This window comes from Harpia harpyja, chromosome 7, assembly GCF_026419915.1.
Source record: "Harpia harpyja isolate bHarHar1 chromosome 7, bHarHar1 primary haplotype, whole genome shotgun sequence".
Taxonomy (NCBI): Eukaryota; Metazoa; Chordata; class Aves; order Accipitriformes; family Accipitridae; genus Harpia; species Harpia harpyja.
In genome coordinates, this window is record NC_068946.1 from 16,334,352 (window position 1) to 16,353,532 (window position 19,181).

The 19,181-nt window shown below is 40.7% G+C and overlaps 1 protein-coding gene across 33 annotated transcripts in view; it reads left to right on the forward strand.

The window, feature by feature from the left end:
* The first annotated feature begins 310 nt into the window (after nucleotides 1–310).
* Nucleotides 311–19,181, forward strand: part of LRRFIP1 (LRR binding FLII interacting protein 1) — a 119,935-nt gene continuing 101,064 nt past the window's right edge. For 28 of the 33 annotated variants that reach the window (XM_052793753.1, XM_052793755.1, XM_052793754.1 and 25 more), the window contains exon 1: nucleotides 311–462. In XM_052793753.1, coding sequence (XP_052649713.1) covers nucleotides 373–462 — 90 coding nt within the window. In that variant the 5' untranslated portion in view covers nucleotides 311–372. Of the gene's footprint in view, nucleotides 463–11,399; nucleotides 11,521–19,181 lie in introns of those variants that run through there. The other 5 variants (XM_052793731.1, XM_052793733.1, XM_052793736.1 and 2 more) reach the window with 3 other exon arrangements.

Consider the following 19,181-nt stretch of genomic DNA (forward strand, 5'->3'; position numbering starts at 1 on the left):
GGAGGGCAAGTCGCCGGAGGGCTGCGAAAACCGGGGAGCCCGGGGCTGTGCCCGGCCAGGGGCGCGGGTGCCGCGGGGAGAGGGTCCCCAGCGCGGCGGCGGGGCTGCCCACGGCTGAGGGGGCTGCTGCGGAGGAAGGGATGCGAGGGGATCGGGCGACCCGCCCTCCCCTGCCCGCTTCCCGCTTTCGGGGGGGTGGGTTAGTGAGGGGCGTGAGGCGGCGCCCGGTCCGTCCCCTCAGAGCGGGGGCAGAGGCGCATGCGCGCGACGGGGGGCGGTGGCGGCCGGGCTCTTCACGCCGGCGCCGGCGAGGGGCAGAGGCAGCGGCAGCGGCGGCGGGAGGGCCGGGAGCGGCGGTGGAGCGGGTCCGCTATGGGGACGCAGGGGGCTGGGCGAAAGCGGCTGCCGAACCGGGAGCGCCTGACGGCGGAGGACGATGCGCTCAACCAGATCGCCCGCGAGGTGAGCGGCGGGCGGCGAAAACCCCCCTTCCCCTTTCTCCCTCCTCCCTCCCCCCCCCCCCCCACCTTTCGCGGGCTCCCCCAGCCGCCGCGCACGCGCCCCCGGGCAACGGGCACGACGGCGATTCAAGGGCAGGTTGATGAAACGCGAAATAAAAATCGCATTCATCTCAGCGGTGTCGGCCTCTTTTGTGATGCCAGGGCACCGCTTAAGTCTGAAGCACTTAAAAGTGTTTATCTGTGAGGAAAACGGCGTACAGTGCCAGCCCGGGCAGAAGTCCCTCCCCACTCTAGCCCCTCATTGAGGGGAAATTAATTGTCTGCTGCTGCTGAGGTTGGTGTTAAGGTCTGAGAACCAGTAAATAGGCCACTCGGGTTATTTATGGATATGGATAAATGAAAAAATGTAAACCAGCAGATTGTGAGGTGATGCTACGTGTAGGCACAAGTGTACAATCTAACTTGGAAACTGGCTTATATTTATATTTAATGAGTTCGGCTTGCTGCGCACTAGACACTACATTGTGCTTCATCTGACTTTAAACAGTTAAAACCAGGCAATGGCTGTTTTCTTTCTACCTCCTCATTCTTACTTGTTGCATACAGTTGCGTTGGTTCAATGGTGAATAGGATGACATGAATTTGGTTATTACGTTTTCTAAAGTTGACACAGGTTGTTCTGCATCCTTCTTCCTACAGTATTCCAATGGGGGAGATGGGCAACCCCAACCTGAGATCAGGATAAGCGTCAGTGGGGTTGTTCTTCACAGTGTCTAAGCTGATCCGATGCTGGCTGCTGCTGAAGGTGTCCATCCTCCTTCCCAAGGATTGGTTATGTGTGTCTCCTCCCTGCCTCATGTTGGTCTGACCCCAAGATGGGTTACAAGATAAATCGCTCTTCTATAAGACATTTAAGTCTCTCTCGGTTTCCTTTCCTGAATCACAGCTGGAGCAGGATCAGATGAATGCTAATGTGCAGCTTATTTTTGGTGGCAACTGGCTGTTAGATGGAGTTAGCTGTAACATCACTAATGGCAGCCGTGACATGGGAAGCCTTTACTATTCTTGTGTACCATTTTGAAGTGGCTTGTAGCATCTTTGGAATACATGCAGTAGACTAATTTCTCTGTGAGTGATTCGCATAGAGTGTTTCCGGAAGTCAGATTTTTATGACAGTATGATGAGAAGTTAGGAAGGTTCCTAGGGATGGAGTTTGAGGTAGGAGGACAAGAATGTCTCATGTCCTGGACAGAAGATAGCAAGTAAGAGTGATTGTGCTGTCTATTAGAGTTTGAGTCATGATAACATCCTAGGAATTGCTTTGGGATGAGGGTTTAAATTCCACAACTGTGTCCTGCCTGTGCTGTCATTTGATCAAGGAAAACATCAGTCTGTAACAGGGGGCCTAGGTTGTCCTTCTCTGTTGCATGTTTCTCTCCTGCTTTCACTTTTCTGTCACTTATATACTGCTTTTCACTGTATCGTGCAGTGGTTTGAGGCCTCAAATATTGTGGTGTTTTGTGGTGGTGTGGTGGGGGGTTTTTTTTGTTTTGTTTTGTTTGTTTGGTTTGTTTTCTTCTGGGGATTGCTTAAAGGACAACCCCATTTGGTCAAAAAGCCCAACACAAGCACGTCTTTTATCTTTTCCCTTGAGTGCTAAAACTGTGAACTGCCAAGTTCAAGGTTCAGCATTTTCCCATATTATTTTAACTCTTTGCATTACTCTGTCTTGGGTTTTATGCACTTATAATTGTTTTGTTGTTTAACTGCCTGTTTTCCACACAAGAGATCCCAGATGAATCCTTCTGTATGATCTTAAGAACTCTGAAAAATGTAAAGTAAGCCTTTTGTCTCCTCCTAATAAAGATACTGAGAGCCTTCATGTTAAGAAGGATACAAGGGTTACTGGCATTTTGGCTCTTCCAGCCTTCCTCACAGGTGTTTAGGCAAAGCTGAGACATAGACATGTTGCGTTTGTGCATAGGTTTTCACACTTCTCTTTCCTTTGGTCTTCCTTTGTTATCCAGAAGCCACAGGTGCTTGCAAGTTATTAGCAGATTCTAGAATCTCATTTTGTCGTGCTCAGATGGGAGCCTAAAAGAGCATCCAAACCAGATTTATTCATAGATGTGCTTTTACCTTGGGATCTCTGGGAGTAAGTTGAAATGTGTGCATCTTCTCTCCTTTTGGTTTTCCTCCAAAAGGATTGTGCTGCTTTGACACTTTCCAGTTTTATTTTGTAATTGTGAGAACACCTTGAAAAATCAACAGTTATTGCTATGCTACGTGCTTCTATAGGGACACATTAAGACTTGTAAAAACTCTCTTAAACTCCTCTCATTTGAAGCATAAATTTTTTTTGAATTTGCAACCAGGAGGTCTTGCTGTGTACATGCAGTCTTGCGTAGATCAAAAGAGAGCCTCGCTCAGTGAAGAAGGCAGTCCTCACCCCTGTGGGATGCGAGAACGGTCTTGAGAGGAAGTAACTAAGCAAGCGGAAGGAAATGGTAAAAGTGAAGCATATTGTAGTAATAGGGGTTTAGTAATAGTATTAGTCATGTTAAGCAGTAGTAGTAAGTTTTAATGTTTGAGGCAATTTCTGAGCTAGATCAGCTGCAAGTAGTTTATCCCCTTATCTAGACCTGTTTAGCATGGAGGTAGAAGGTACAGTTACTGTAAATCTTCTTGCCCATCAGGGAAGAGTGGTACCGTACCACTAAATCTGGCTGTTGAGTTTGACTTGCATCGTAATTAAATGGATGGCAAATATATAAATACGGTTAACATAAGAACATGGTCTTCTGAGCTTCTAATGGAGACAGATGAGTGCCACTTGGGATTTGCTGTATGTGCACCTAGCTTGTATTGCTGAGGTTATTTTTTTTCTGGGTGTCAGCTCTTAGAGATGAAAGTAAAGCTGATCAATGATAGGCTTCTCCACTTTCAGACTCATGTTGATGCCAGTAGATTATTCTGTGTTTAGGTCAACGGAAACTTTGGGGCTATTTTATTCTTTTCTGTGAATATATGCCAGCAGTGTTTGCAAAATCTAGCATTTTGATACTCCTTGAGGTCTGTGCCAGCACAGCCAGCAGTAGTTGCACACCTATACTGTCCAGTCATCTGTCCGTTCTCTTGGGCTGGTGTATGTGTGATTTGGGAATGCAGAGTCCTAGGCTGCTGAACCTTACAGGGGCTGGCTTCCTGCTTTTTTCCTGCTTGAGTTAGATGGGTTTGATGTGATAACTTGAGACGTTGTTTCTAGGGGTATATTTTTTTTTTCCTACCTTCCACTGTGCTCTTTGCTAGCTACAGCAATAGTTCAGTGTTACATGAGCAGAAAGAATTTTGCAAATCCAGCAAGGAACTGCCATCTGTGTAAAGGACATATTTCTCTTATAGGCAAATAATATTAGTTACTGGTTTTTATTTTCTTGAATGAGGAAGAGCAAGGTCAAGGTAAATTTCTTGTTTTTCTTAGGAAAGTCATTTACACCTTGTTTTGCTAATGTTCTGCAAACAGATGTATGTTATACTGCTCAGAAAAACAATCCTGCCTTGTGTCATCTCTGTGCTAGAAATCTTCTCCTTTTCATCCAGCAATTTACAGAGTGGAACTCTTTAGCTAGTAATTAATTTGAAGTTAGTAATTTAAGCAACATAACATCACTTTCTTTAATAGTAAAAATAAAGTTATGAGGGTTGCTTCTTCACTCTTCGTACACTGTATGTCACTTTCAAAGTTTCAAGAACTGTCACCTGCATACTCACATGTACATAATTATTATTTTTTAAATAACTGGCATGATCAGTTTATGGACTGTAAATTTGATTGTTTCACTGAAGCTTTTGGTTTGAGCATTGACTTGCATTCTCAGTGATTCAAAAATGGGGATGTTACACTCCTGTGATGGAGCAGAAAGTGTAGCTGTAGAAATAGCTCAAAATGCAGGTGAAATGAGCCAGCCAGCTTTACTGGTTATGGTAAGAAGGCGCTAAGTAACTTCAAAAGCCTAAATTTGAGTTTTAGGACTAGTGAAGAGATACTATGATCTTGTATGCAGAATCTAAAGGCCTGGTTTATGAATTGAGGGGATAATTTGGGGGAGAATTCTCTGGTTTATACAACAATTTGGGTGACCTGCATATATAGAGATGGAAACAATTTGGTAAAAGTCGAAGCTAAACCAAGCAGAATGGATATTTATATATGGGAACACAAGCCACGCTAACTTTATTGAACTGTTGTGCAAACAAGCACATTTAAAGCAGCGTATTCCCTAAGGATATACTAGGTAATGCTCGTGTACGGTCTGTGTGCCTCATTAGTATAGTGGTGGAACTTTTTTGAGCAGTATTTGGCATTAGAGATGCATGAAGACTTTTGTAAGCCAGATAAAATATTCCAAGAGAAGACCTTGGAAAGGGTCTGTTTTGTGTAGCACCAGTTGCTTGTACTTGACTTATTTTTTCATTTCGTTACTTTCTGTCTTTATGAGTGTTAACATATCAGCCCAAGAGAACAAATGATCTGAAAAAGCATGCCTGGCTGTAGGTCTGTCTTCTAGAACAGAAAGTTATGAAAGCAAGGGATGCTCATGGAGGGCTTGACTCAGCCCGGTTGACCTAAATGTAGGAAGGAAGGAGGACTTTGTAGGCAATCCTTGCCAGTAGGGCGTGGAGAATTGTTCCAAAATTGAGATGATTTTATGTAGCAAATGTGCTCTTCTTCATCAAATGCTTCTTTTTCCCTAATGTTTTTACGTCTATGTATCCAACAAATGGCATTGGCATCACTTGTAATCTTTCCCAAAGGAAATGTGTGAAGGAGCAGCTTTGGATGGTTGAAGAAGATTTTTGTCTTGCTTAACACCCATCTCATTTTAGTTAAATGGGTGATTGTAGCCTGTCTCTCAATGCACAATCTGCCTCTCAGTATGCCTTTTGCAACTTTAATTAATTAGTTGCCTGTTTTTATGTTCATGCCTGGCCTGAGTCTGCTTCAGCTGCTCTCTTGCTGTCTGAGGAAACAGCTGTTTAGGAACTGTGATTCTTATTTCAGTCAAGCAAGAGACTGCTGTTAGGATTGACAACATGGGAAGCCCAGCCTTTTTCTTTGCAAGCCCAGATGCTGAGCTTGTCTGCAGGATGTAATACTAAGCATTACCTCATCTAGAAGGATGTTTTTCCAGGCCTGTTGCTGAATAAAGTTGGAGCTCAAGTGTACTTGCAAGGCTTTCAACACTGTTCAGTTGTTTTTTTTTTTCCATCCTTTTGTTGCAAGGAGCATAATCCACATAGCATGTTGGGCTTGTGAAACAAGGTATTTGTCCCTCCTATCAAGTCAGCAGGTTGCCAGGAGCAGTGAATCTGTCTAGCTAGACATAAGCACTTGTAGGCAAACCTTAAAATAGCAGTTCTGAAATATCAGCTGTTGTCTTGCTTGTGTTGAAATACTTTTTGGGGGAGAAGTTGTCCATTGGAATGGGGGAGGGGAGGGAGAAGTAGAAGCCATACTTTCCTTCAGATAGTTGTAAGGTGGCTTTGAGACCATGGTTTGTTTTGTTTGTTTGTTTTTGGTTGTGTTTGTTTTTTTTTTTTAAATACCAGAGATGCTTCCAAGAAGGGAAAGTGTGTGGTCATTTAATCATGGAGCTTTCTCTGCTTCTGGTGTTATCTGGTGCTCTTGCTCATCACCCTGAATCTGCTAGAGATGAATAGCTGGCCTTGCACATAGTAGAAAAATAGCTGATGTTTGGGCTTTCATCACACAGTAAAGATGAGGGAAGTGCTTAAGGACTTTTTATGGGAAGACATCTATAACCATCTACTCCCAAGACACTCTCCTTTTACCTTATTTCACTTAGGGAACAAGAAGTAGAACTTTCCCAGCTAAAGCTGGAAAATAACCGGTATGTGCATTGAAATGAGAATATTACGTCAGGCAAAAATATATTTCAGAAGCATCCATATGGGTAGGCTTGGTCTTCAGTCTTGCAGGTTAGTGTTGGCCAATTCCTGGTGAATGCGGTTTTCATACCATGGGTAGCTGAGATGAGTTGTTGTGGCAAAGATCACTGTGGTTCAAGGTTACTGTGACTGCTAGATTCCAGCCTACCATCTTTGCCTGTAATTTCATTTTAAACTCTTAAATGTAAGATGCTGTAAGGTAAACTGCTGCTGGTGAAGAGTTGCTGTATGCTGCTTCATCCTCTGCCCTGTGAGTAGTGTAACCTCTTCCAGGAGAATGAGACTAGCGACTGGGGACAGTAATCTCTTAAACCGAGTAGTCTGATGTGCTGGAGCTCATTTGCAGGTACTTTTAGATGTTTTGAGGGTGGAGAACCACCAGCGTTGCTGGTACGTAGCAAGAAATGTAAGGCAACTCTCAAAGGCCTGGATGTAGAAGCTTTAACTGTGTTGAAATTAAAGCTTGGTGTGGTATAATAAATACTAAATTAGGCAGTACTTCACTGGTAGGAATTTCAAGTTTTTTATTACCTAGGAGGAGCTGATCTAATTGCCATGCAGTCCTTGCAGTGTGTAAATGACTTCAGGTAGGTGAATGACCATGTGACATAATTTTCTGTTATGAAAATATGGAAGTTCTGGTCAGGCTGCTAAAAACTACTGATTTCTGGAGGCTACAGAGAGGGTACAGAAGTCGTGTATTCCGAGGCTGGGAAAAAGCACAGGAGTAATACTTTCACATTGGCAGGAATGTGCCATAACTCTGACCGCTGTACTAGTTTGACAACTGTTCTTACTTAGAGTACTCACTGGTTAGACCTCAGCACCAAAGAAATTTCCTATGCGTATTTGGATAGATTTCTAATTCTGCCTTTAAACAAACTTAACTAAGCGGCATGAAGTGTGGAGGGCAGAGTGAAGGATGAGGCTTGGGAAGTATTTCCTGATGAGCAGAGCTACGAGCAGTTTTATGGCCTAACCAGCTGAGAGTTTTGGACATTGAGAGAGGGGAAGGCGCAAGCTAACTCTAACGCTTTACCCAAAGCTGAGGGAGGGTTGCTTGTTTGGGGATGTGGATGTATGCCTAAACCAAAAACTGGGCGGAAGGGGATGTATCCTTGGCTAAACAAAGCAGCGTCTCCCCAAGATGGACTTGACTCGCACTGCAGCATCTAGCCTGCAATCCTGTTCTGTGTTCCTTCATCCCCTCGATGTTTCATGTTTTCCTGTGAGTGAATTTGCGATACAGTGTGTGCTACTTTAGGGTGTGGAATTCTAAAGCTGGGGTGTTTGTCTTCAAATCCTTTGAAAAATGTTTGATTTTATTGTCAGACATAAAAATTTGAAAGTTTTAACAAAACTAGCTATTTCTGGGTTAAGGAAGGATGGATGTTTTGGGTATTGAGTATAATTGCACACAAAGAGCACAACTCTGGTCTAAAACTGAGTGACTAATTCTGACTTGGAAGCTCCACTCAATAGATTGAAATAACTTTTGTTAATTTAGGGACTTAAGATACTGTTTGGTGCCAACAAAAATGAGTGTCTGAGCTAATTGCTCATTAAAAATTTCTGACCTAGAACTGGAAAGTTGATTGCTTTGTGATGTACTTTCAGTAAAATATCCTGGGTGAGAACTGAAAAGAGGCGGATTTGTTCAGTCGCATCTTCTTTGCCCTTCTGTGTGCCTGCAGCCTGGGAGGCAGCAGCTTGGCGTGGGCTGTGGTTTTATCCACCTAAATACTGCTGCAGTATTGAAGAGTTGAGCTGGAGACGGCGAACAGGGAAAGTGATCTGATAGTGCCAAATCCCAGCTATGTCCTAGTCTTGGATGTGGTGAGGAAGCATCTTTATTTCCTATTGCTTCTAGCTCCTTGCTGGTTCATCACTGCTCTTTTTCACAGCTCTTTTCTCCTTCCGGCATGCTGCATTTGTGTGCAAGATGAGAGTTTCCTTTGTGATACAGCTTAATCCTGACACTATACTTGCAAAAACACTGGATGCCTTCTAGTTCTTCAATGCTTCATGAGCTCCTGTGCTCTTTGAGAAAATATTTAGATGTTATTTTTGTATTATATGTTGCTGTACAAGAAATCAGAGCCTTTGGTAAACCAAAATTGCCAGGTGTATCACCACTGCTGTGTTCCTATTTTTAATATCTGGTAATTTGGTAGGGCAGTGCTTGTTATCACTGGCACATGAAGAAATGCAAAAACAATAGTTAAATTCCAGAGCAACAATTTTCTTTCCTCTTAGTTGTCAGAAGGTTTATGTGAATGAGAGTGGACTATTCAACTTGTATTCGAATTTCTACCAAAGAAACAAGCAAGATGGTGTCTCCAACTGCTTCTGGGTTCCCCAAAAATAGATTCTCAGAGTTGGGTTTTTCCTACCATAACGTCATTAATTTCAGTTTTTAGATGTAATTAGTATCAGATTGATTTATCTTTCCCTGAACAGAATAGCTTACTGGAAGAGAGTTTCCGCAAAAGCAGTTTGAGTGTTTACTCGTTTAACTGGTTGGTCAGTGACTTGTGTTTTACTATTGCCTGCAATGAAGTGATGATGCCTCTGTTCCAAGTGGTCCCACTGGTGACTCTTTGCAGACCGTTCTCACAATCCCACAGATGCCTCAAGCACAGAGCTCTGCACAGACAGGGAACATAAAGGAATAATGTTTCTTCCCTCTTGGTCTCTGCTTTTGCATATCTTGTGACCTTTCCCTTCGCCAGTATCTGATTTAAATTTAATATTTTTTTTTCTTTGCCTTCCTCTTTTGAGTACTTCCTATGTCCCAAAATATCCTTTCTCTAATCCCACATTTGAATACCAAATTTAGTTGAGTCTGTCTCTTCTGTCTTCTTTTGCCAGCCTCTTCCAGTACACAGAAACAGAATACAGGAGTATCTGGCGTACTAAAAGCTGGGTCAGGTTTTTAAACTTGTTCCCTCAGGTCAGATGGATTTCAGGCATCCCCACTTGGGTCTTCTAATTATGGAGCATTTATCAGCTAACATACTAGGATGACAGGAGAGCAAGGAAAGGCTCTTGGTGCACTTCACATGCAGAAAAATCCCTGGGCTCCTGTCTCCTGTCGGACTCCTGTAGCTTCACGTTTTTTCCCTTTTAAAACACACATTGCTTTAGCTTCAGATATTTCAGATATGGCTGTTTATACTGGTGCCAATGCACTACAGTCTTCACATGGAAACGTGAAATCGTATTTGCTTTTGCTGACTATGAACAGTAAAAGGTAACAGCCTCCTGGTTTTTTTTGTTTTTTTTGTTTTTCCATCTGTGCAATCACTTCTTGTTTCTCTCTGATTGCAAACTTGAAGTTCTTTCAAGTGAGTTGCTAGGAAAATAGTAGATATAACTTTACATGTTTTTAGAAAATAACTCAGTTTAAATTTTAGTGGTCTACAACCCTATTGCTTTGCTGCACAACTGTGCATTTCCCATAAGCTGTTTTCTTTAAAATGGCCATTCTTGTATATGAAATGTGTGTGTGCTGGTCTTGATTTTCTTCCTTTGCTGAATGTGTTGCTGAGCTCTAAGAGGATTTACATTGACAAAATATGTTGAATCAACATCTGTTGAAAATTGCAGGGAGCTTTTGGGACATTTTTTGTGATCCCCAAGGGTCGTGCTATTCCATTGTCTGTTAAATATGAAATGTAAATCTGCCCTGATGTGAAATGAGTACATTGAAACAGTGATGTGACCTAACCTTTACATGAACTGTGGAGGAATCCAGGGGCTCTGGGAAATAATATGCTTGTGTGTGGATAAAAGGGATAATGTTGGTATATGTAGAGAATGTCAGTGTTTTATTTATAGAGGGTTACACAGTAGTTTTGGTAATATTTGTACATTCTTGTCTAATTACCCTGGGGAAAAAAAATCATTATTTGGTGAGCTAGAGCAAGCAAAGAAAGTTTCTCTGTATGTGCTGGTGAAATGCTTTTGTATCATTGATGGAATACATATGTACTGTCAGACTTAACAATTTTCAGGCTAGCAGAAAGGCATCTGGTAACCCAGAACTTGTTGTCTAACCAAGCAATCTACAAATTTAGCATTAAAAAATAAAGATCAGTGGGTTTGTAGTGAGCTATGCTCTTACAGCAATCTATCCTAATTTTTTTGAGGGGGGGGGTGTGCTCAACTTGTTTAATACAGAAGCAAGCTTCTTGGAGAACTGCAGCATAAGAAGTCTGCTTGTTCAGTCTTTCCACTATAAAATCAATACAATGTGCCAAAAAAAATAGTCTAATATCTTGGATATGAGCTCTGTGAATACAGTGATCAGGTATAAAAACCTTATGTATAACATTTCTAGGACTGCTTGGTGCACCTCAGGAGCTGGTAGTAAACCTTAAGGGAATTGGGTTTTCATTGTAATTTCCTCCAATAGAACGTGATTCTCAAAGGGCTGAGTTTTTGCTGCTGGTTTATCCTATTCTCTCACTACTTCTTGTTACTTGCCATTTTTTGAACACGACTGTTCCTGACATTAAACTAATTGAATGACACGATTTGAATGTTAAATAGACTGTGAGACTGAGGATAAAGTTATAATTGTATCTGCTAGGTGGTAATTGCTGTTAGGGGAAAAAAGGAACAAGCAAAGAAAGGACCTGGCCAGGAGAGGGCTGCTGCTATATGTCTTATGCTGTTGATGTACTCCCAGCAGCATTCCTTGATTTCAAGAACTCCAGTAAATAGCTGTGAAGGTAATTTTTGTCATACAACTAAACAAGGTGTGTGTAGCCTGGTAGTGTATTTCAAACTGAACTCATCTGTTAGTAAGGGTTAGGACACAGATTCTCCAGGTAATCCATTATAGCTCAGACCCAGTTTGGATACAGTAATCCTGTCCCACCCCCACACAAAAGCTGCCCAATCGTTTCTTAAACAACGCTGTTTTTTTAGCTTTAATCCAAGCTGATGGGTTGTTCAGCGCCATCTCATTCTAGGCAAGTTGTCTTGGCATGTCCTGGCTCTCTCAGGGAATTCCTCTTCCCATGAGGGAATGGGTTGTGGAACGATAACAAGCATGAGAGGGTAACTCCTGTCCGCTGGCCAGGTAAGAGTATCTTGTAGATACAAATTCTTTAATTGGTTGTAATGGTGAGATATGGACGACAGTGTGAGATAGATATATATATATTTAATTTATTTGGTTTTTTACAGGCCCCTTAAAATTGCTTGAGAAGTGTGAATTTTTTAAATGTTTTCTCTGTGAAATTTCCTCTGTGTGCTCTTTCTACAAACTGAATGTAGAACTTGGCTCCTCTCCTGAAGAAATATGGTTAGAGTGCCGTTACTACATGTTTGAAGTTCGATATTTGAGCTTAAAGGACAGAAAAATCTGGTAAAGCACGATGTAGTAGAAGCTGTTATCCATAGTCTGCAATGTACAGCTGTGCTAACAAGAAAAGGCAATTTTACCAGGCTTTTTTAAGGTAGTTTCTCTGGATATAGACACTTTTCCTTAGATTTGCTGAAGCAGGTTTTGGCATTTCTTTGGTGGATGTTACAAATGGAGAATTTCAGCCTGTATTTGAAGTGTCCTGACTCTTCCATCAGAATATAGGTAGCCTGAGGGAGAGCTGCAGGTTATTTGTTACAGCAGAATATCTAAGTTAATCAGAAGCTCAGTCTCTCTGCAGGAAGGTGGTACAATTTGAAGAATTGCATGCAACTCTTTCCCACCTAGCTATCCCCAAACACTTTTTACACATAGTAGGGATCTAATGCTTGACAGAAGTATAAAGTAGTGGGGGGCATGAAAATCGCAATTTTTACAATAGTTCTCTTGTATATGGTAAATGTGTGTGTATGTTTTATATGTAAAATAAAAAGTCTCCTCCAGTGATGTCTCTTGTAGGGTCCTTCATACAATTTATATACTAGACTTCTGATCTTCTCCAGTACTTATGATGACTCTAAGTCCTCCTTTTAAATTTCATATAAAGTCAGTGTAGTTGAAGAGGTAATGAAAAACAGTGCCTTGCAACTTGTAACTGTTATACTGTAGTCCAACAAAACATCATATTGTAAACACAATAAAATGGTCTATTACCAGATTGCTTTATTAGCTCTAATCAGTCTAAAGAGCCAAATTTAATTAAATCTGCTTGTGGATGAGAACATTCTACCCATGGAAAGGTGCACTAAAGGTCATATCCTGTTTTGAATCTTAAAGTTATATGTAAAAATCTGTTTTAATTTGCTTGAAGCCAGGTAGGAATGTAGCTTTAAAGATTATTTTTTCTTATTATTTTAAGAGATCTGATCTCCCTGACTTTTTGTGACCAAAAATAGAAGTATACCTATAATGTGTGAGGAGATAATTTCATGTATTAGATGTATATAGTTGTAGATATTTTGTACTTACTGACAGTGCTGTGTGAACAAAGATTGAACCCTTTGTTCTGACTTGATACTCAAATGTTTGGGTTTTGAACTCCCACTTATTAAAGTACTTAAACAAATTACTGTTTACAGTTAAATACCTTGAATTTTAGGTAAGCCCTTTCCATGGAAAAAAGCTCTTAAATGAGGAGGAAGGAGAATGTCTTATTTTCAAATACATGGCTGGGAAAGAAAAGTGCCACTGAGTTCATATGAAAACTTTTTCACTACTAAAAAGTTGTCTTGGACTTATTTTTTTTGAAAGGGTGCTCAAACAGTATTGAGTGGTCACACTTTTGAGTGGCTTCTATATCATTATCCCTTGTTCTGACATTTTTATTACATTTTGGAGGTAGGCTCTGCACATCAGTCTTGCCATGAGAGCTTACATCAGGCGTCACAACACGCTGATTTTCCTCCTGCTGTCAAATGATCTGTAGGATTGAGGATCAAAACTGTTGTCATGAGTGCTTAGTATAGATAATATAATAATTATTTTAAGTCCCTAACAGTTTAAATAGTACTGATATCAACTGTTAATGTAGTGTCCATATAACCGAGTTTGATTATTCAATCTGGTAAAGTAAGGCTGACACAAACACTGTCAAGAGTTTTCTTTAAAAGAACGTGCTATGTAGCACCTGAGATGAGGAGTATAATGCTGTGCTAGAGTCAGTGCTACCTAATGCTGGAGAGACATGTACTAAAGCAAAGAACAAGCATTCTGAAACCTAGACATGTTAAAAATCCTTTCTGCAGCCTTTGTCAGTAGTCATTACAAAAATTCATTTCACTTGAGTTTTGACATTAAACTTCAGGAAGTTCCGAGAACTTACACTGTGGTCATTACAGTAAATCCTGCCTAGCAGCCTTGCAAATCCAAGCGTCATCTTGGGAAGACCTGCAGACTTCTATAAACTGTATCACGGCTAACTGTGTTATGCCTAGATGGGGGTGGAAACCTTAGGTGTATTTATTTCTGTGTAGGATAAAACCCGCACTCTTCTATTAGTAAATGCATGAAGGTTTCTTGGATGTATTTTCAGTATGTTGCTTTTAAAAAAGAAAAGGTGTGGGGAGATGGAGGGGAAGGAAGCAAAGGCCACCTGAGGGAAAGGTCTGATACTGGTGCAGAGCAAAGCAGCAGCTGACAAGGTCTGATGCTGCAGCCTAATATAGTAGGCAGGTAACCCTCTGTGTGGTTACTTTGTAACTCCTGAAGTATTTTGTCTACTTCTGTGCTTGAATCTTTATTTCTACCTCTTTGAGTGATGTGCTTTATGAAAGGCTTTTACTAACTTAAAGAAATTAAATAATCAAGTATAAGTGGTAGGTGTGACTACAAAAGACTGGGTAACACTTTTATTTCTGTTCTATATGCATTCTTGTTCCTTGAGAACATTATGGGGTGCTTTGGTCATTTGAAAGTAACTCCAAAGGGACACTTTTTTCCCTCACCCAGGAGGACTTGCATTCAGTGTCAGGCAGGCCATATTATTTGGACATACTGTGCACCAGATAGTCAGTTTATATATAGAAACAACACACTACTTCTAGTACTCTCTTTAACGTGCTAAGCTTGACAGAATTCCATCTGAGACACACACAGTAAGTGGTTACTCTGGCTGGATTTGCTAGTTGAGGACTACTGGGGAGAAGAAGGGAAGTATGGTATGGCAAATAAGGGCAATCTGGATATTTAACGTCATATGTTGAATTGTTTCCTTCAAAATACTATACTTGCTTTAGAAATGGCTAGTACAGTAGTTATGTGATTTATTTATTTATTGTCAGACTATCTTCAGTTTGCTTTTGCTTCAGTTCTGCAACAGGAATGCAGGCAGTCTGGGTGCAGTGAGATAATATCCATCCTAGTACTGCCAAACCAGGACAATTGTATAAATGGATTTAATTTCCAATTCTGTAGCATTGCAGTGAGTTCTTTCTGAAGTGTGACGTGATTGTACAGGGAACACTTTGGGAAGTACAAAAGTGATATTTGTTTTTTATATAACATAATGGGTCTTGTTGACAGTCTTCTGTTCTCTTAATTATTAATTTGAAATAACTTTTCTTGCACAATATTTTTTAAACCAGACCTGTTTTTATAGGGCATGAAGATACTTATGCTGGGTGGGAGTACGCAGTAAATATTTTTATTCCCTAAAGTGATGGCTCTTGGCCAACTTCTGTGCTCTTACTCATCAGCTGCTGGTCTTATTTCTGCTGAATTCAAACTTTTTTATCTCTGAAGAGCAGGAATAATTATTTATGCATGATTCTTACTCCTGAGTGTTGTTTCATTAATGAGATTCTGAGATTCCTTGGTTCTTGAAAGCAGTTCATTCAGGAGCCCGGCTATGCCACTGCCGTTTGTGACACTGTGCAACTCAATCAATATAGATATTGACTTCAAAGTGTCCTTGTTTCTTTCTCAAGTTTTATTGGAGATGGAGACCCTTGAAAGACTGTATGGCTGGCAGTGCTCAGTACAACACATTTTTTTTTCCATAAAAAAAATTGAAATAAAACTTTCAGCATAAAGGTCTCTCTTAAATAAAACATCTCCAAACTGAGGGCAGAGTCTGAGCAGAGAGCAATGAAGTTTCACTATGTTGGTTTATCTCCTCATCCTGTTTGGTTGCTTATGCTTTGAGATTATGCTACATAAAAATTGAATCCCAAGACAAAAAAACCCCAACAACCTACAGCTTCCTAGAAACGTTTTTAGTTTGTTAAGCAGTGCTTATGTTAGAAATGGGCTAGTTCAGGGGCATGAGAGAAAAATTACGGTAATGCCATCAAATGACTCAGTAGTCAGATGTCAAAGTATTCTGTGTTTTGCTTGAATGCTTTTTAATGTTACTGCTTTTAGAAGATAATCAATGTTCTGTGCAACTGCTTTCTCATTTTCATGCATCTCATGTTCACGTCAGCTATCTTCATTATGGAATATTCTAAGCTCATAAAATCAAAGTTTTTTAGTCTTTTTTTTTTTTTTTTTGTCTCTACACTTAAGTGAAGTGCAGAAAACAAGAGCATGTTTTATTCTGTTGTCTGGTGGCTTTTTCTGCCATAGTGTTGTTGGAAATTCCAGGGGAAAGGGTTATGGCTGGAATGGGAACGGAGAGTGAACTTTCCTCACTTGGACATTGACTCAAACCAAGAGCAAAGTTATCCTGGCAGAGTACCATGGGAAAATCTATGCTTCTGGGGCAGTCAAATGCCACGTTTTACAACTGCAATGCTTATTCAGAAGGGGAAAAAAGGAGAAATAAGTTGGTCATACAAAAAGGGGAGGAGAAAAAGGAGGCAGGCATCTTACACCTTAAAATATCTTTGAAAGCAAAGTGCTCATGTTGATTTTAACAGCTCCTCGGAAGTCGTGCCATCATTAAGGGAGGGGGCATGATACTGCAGGTCCACCCAGTGTACCAGTAAGGCAGTTGCCCTTCTGTAAGAGATAAGGGGAAAACGGTGCTTAAGTCTTGCCTGACTAGTGTAGACATGAGAGCAGAACCCAGTTATGGTGCATCTTTATCCCCTGTTTCTTAACTTCTGAGCAGTCTCTTCCCTCACCTTGCAGTTTCCCATTGTTTGAGAGGTGAAGCAATGCTGGCTTTGGCAGGGCTTTCGGCTCTGCGGGGCGATGCCTGTGGTTCAGCTAAGTAGGGTGTCATAGGAATGAGCTTCCTGCCCTAACGGTTCTGTCTTCTTCCCCTCCCTGCTGCTGACTCATGCTTGTGATCAAATGACAAAGTTAACCCCTTAAAAGAGAAAAAATAATAACTTTTCTGTGAATGTAGAATGCACGAAAACTGATGTCTCAATTTTTTTTTTTTTCCTTTGGAGTTTGTGTTTTGCCTCAGCGCTGGAAATGTACTGGCCAGTTATTCAGGACGAAGTAGGTCAAAACGTGAACTGGCTCAGTCTCTACAGTTTGGGTGTCACAGGCAGATGGCAGAGGTTTTCTGCATGTGTATGTTGCTGGCTAATTTGCAATTCCATTCTGAAACAGATTAGAGATCTGTGGCAGCTTTTTTGGGTTCAGCATCTTGCACATTAGTGAAAGCATTACAAGAAAGGCCTTTTCTTTGTAGAATACCTGTCTTCCTGCCTGGATTTGGCAAGATAGGAAGCCAAAATTGAAGGATTATTATTGAGATGAATTGACTGGAAGGTTAACCTTGATGTAGCCAGTCTTTCACCTATCTCCTTGTCAGGATAGTTTTAATCTAGTGTTGGTCTTTAGCATCTGAAATCTATTATAAAGTGATTACATTGGATGGAATTGCACTTTATAAATCACATCCTGAGTTCAGCAAAAATTGCACTGGACCTACCTATCGTGAGTATAAGCTCCCTAGTGCGATGGATGTTGTATTATGATACTTCTAGAAGACAGGGATATATTTAGAAGCAATACTGATTTATTAATAAAATCTAGAGAAAATGAGCTTTTGTGCTTGGCAGTTTTTCTCCTCCAGTACACATTTGAGAAGGGGGGGGGGTGTGTGTCCCCTCCCCCCCAAGTCTGGCAAGTTCAAACTATATAGCTTCAAATATTTATCTCAGAGAAGAGAATCAGTAGGACTTACGAGTTAATGAATGAGGTGAAAGAGTAGACAGGACAAGCCAAGAGACTCTTAATAGTTCTGGCTGCTTTTGTATGTAGTGTACCTTTTATCGCTGCATTTGGACTGGAGTAATTTCCTCCCATCCGAGATTTTTGGCATCGTGGCTCTTCTCTTCATCTAGCTGTAGAGGCTTTAGACCATGATTGCTTAGCAGTAGTCTTAAAGAGCTTTTTGAAAAGAAGAGCTAGAGAAGTATCCTGGGTATAGTTCAGGAGCAGAACTATCAGCTTCATCTGTTCCTTCTGCTTTCAGAGAGTCAAAGCTAGATGTGGGAAGTGTGTGCAAGCATAGTTCAGTTGCTGGCAACAAATGGCATACCTCTCTGAAGGCTGTGTAAGTTTGTGTACATTTACTTCTGGTAAAAAGACTGAATAATAGTGAAGAACTAGACTAGAGCTTTGCATTGTGACTGCAGTTTGGTTCCCCCCCCCCCATGTAGGAAGGCTGAAAGCTTAGCTAATTTCTTTTATAAGATTATGTTGCAACCACTTGCCATCTGAAGCTAGAGCTTTGTCAAAAAAGACATTGAAAATGACAGTTGAGAGCTGAAAAAACTCTCATGCCTAAAAGAGGAGGGACCCATCATGCTTGTTGCTGTTTGGATACCTTTAAGGGCTTATGCAGTTTTCTCTGAAGACACCTCCCTGCTTTACAGATGTGGTACTAATGTTATCATACAGTGAAACCAGGAAGCAGTTTTGCTAGTTTAGTCTGTGAGAGTGAAGTCTGCATGACAGTAAATCTATGCATAACAACTACAATTGAACTAGCCTCTGTACTACCAGTTTGAGATCTCCCTGTGGCCTCCCTCCTTTGCAGCTCTAAGTCCCCCTATTTCTCCTCCTCTTCAAAGGTGGCTGCATGTATTTTCCCATTATGACAGTCCCCCTGTAGACCCCTGATGCTTGCAGTCATTCAGATGTCACTTGAGGCTAGCTCCTTAGCTAAAAACTAGATTTCCTAATTGCTACAAAATGTCAGTTGAGGTCCAAACACATGTGCAAGTAAGATGATTTATATAAAAGCTTAAGAGTAGTGTCTATTTTTTCTGACACTTTCTCAAAAGTCCATTTCATATCTCCAAGTGCATTTTGGGATTTGGTGGAACAAGAGTGGAAATATAGACTCGTATTTGGATGCTAAAGCTTGTCTACAAAGCTGTTCATGTTTACCCGTTTCAGCTGCTCATTGTATTGAGTGAAGTAGTTCCATTGTCCTAAGCAATTCAGTATGATAGGTTATCAGATTGATTATTTTAAAAAAACAAAACACAAACCCTCAAAAAAATTACTCAGAGCTTTGATTTGTACTGGTAATTACTGCTAAAGACCTCTCTGACTCTTGTAATTAATGTTAATAGCCTTATAAATATTCTCCAAATATAATTAAAGGAAATTACATGTTAGAGAAGTAAGGATTAAGTTGCTATGTTGGTGAGGACTAATAGGCCCTAACAGAAATATGATTTAAAAACAAGACCTCACAGAGAAAGTGGCAGCTTTCTGGGCAAAGATTTTATTGATACTACTAGTTGAAGGAAATAATATTGTTTATATACCCTATACATCAAAATTAATCATTGTATTGAATAATTTCATAATAGTAAATATGCTGGGTGTATGTAGTCATGTAAATAGTGTTGAATTTCTGGAGTGTAAAAAATAATATTCAGATAAACTCTCCTAATCCTTGT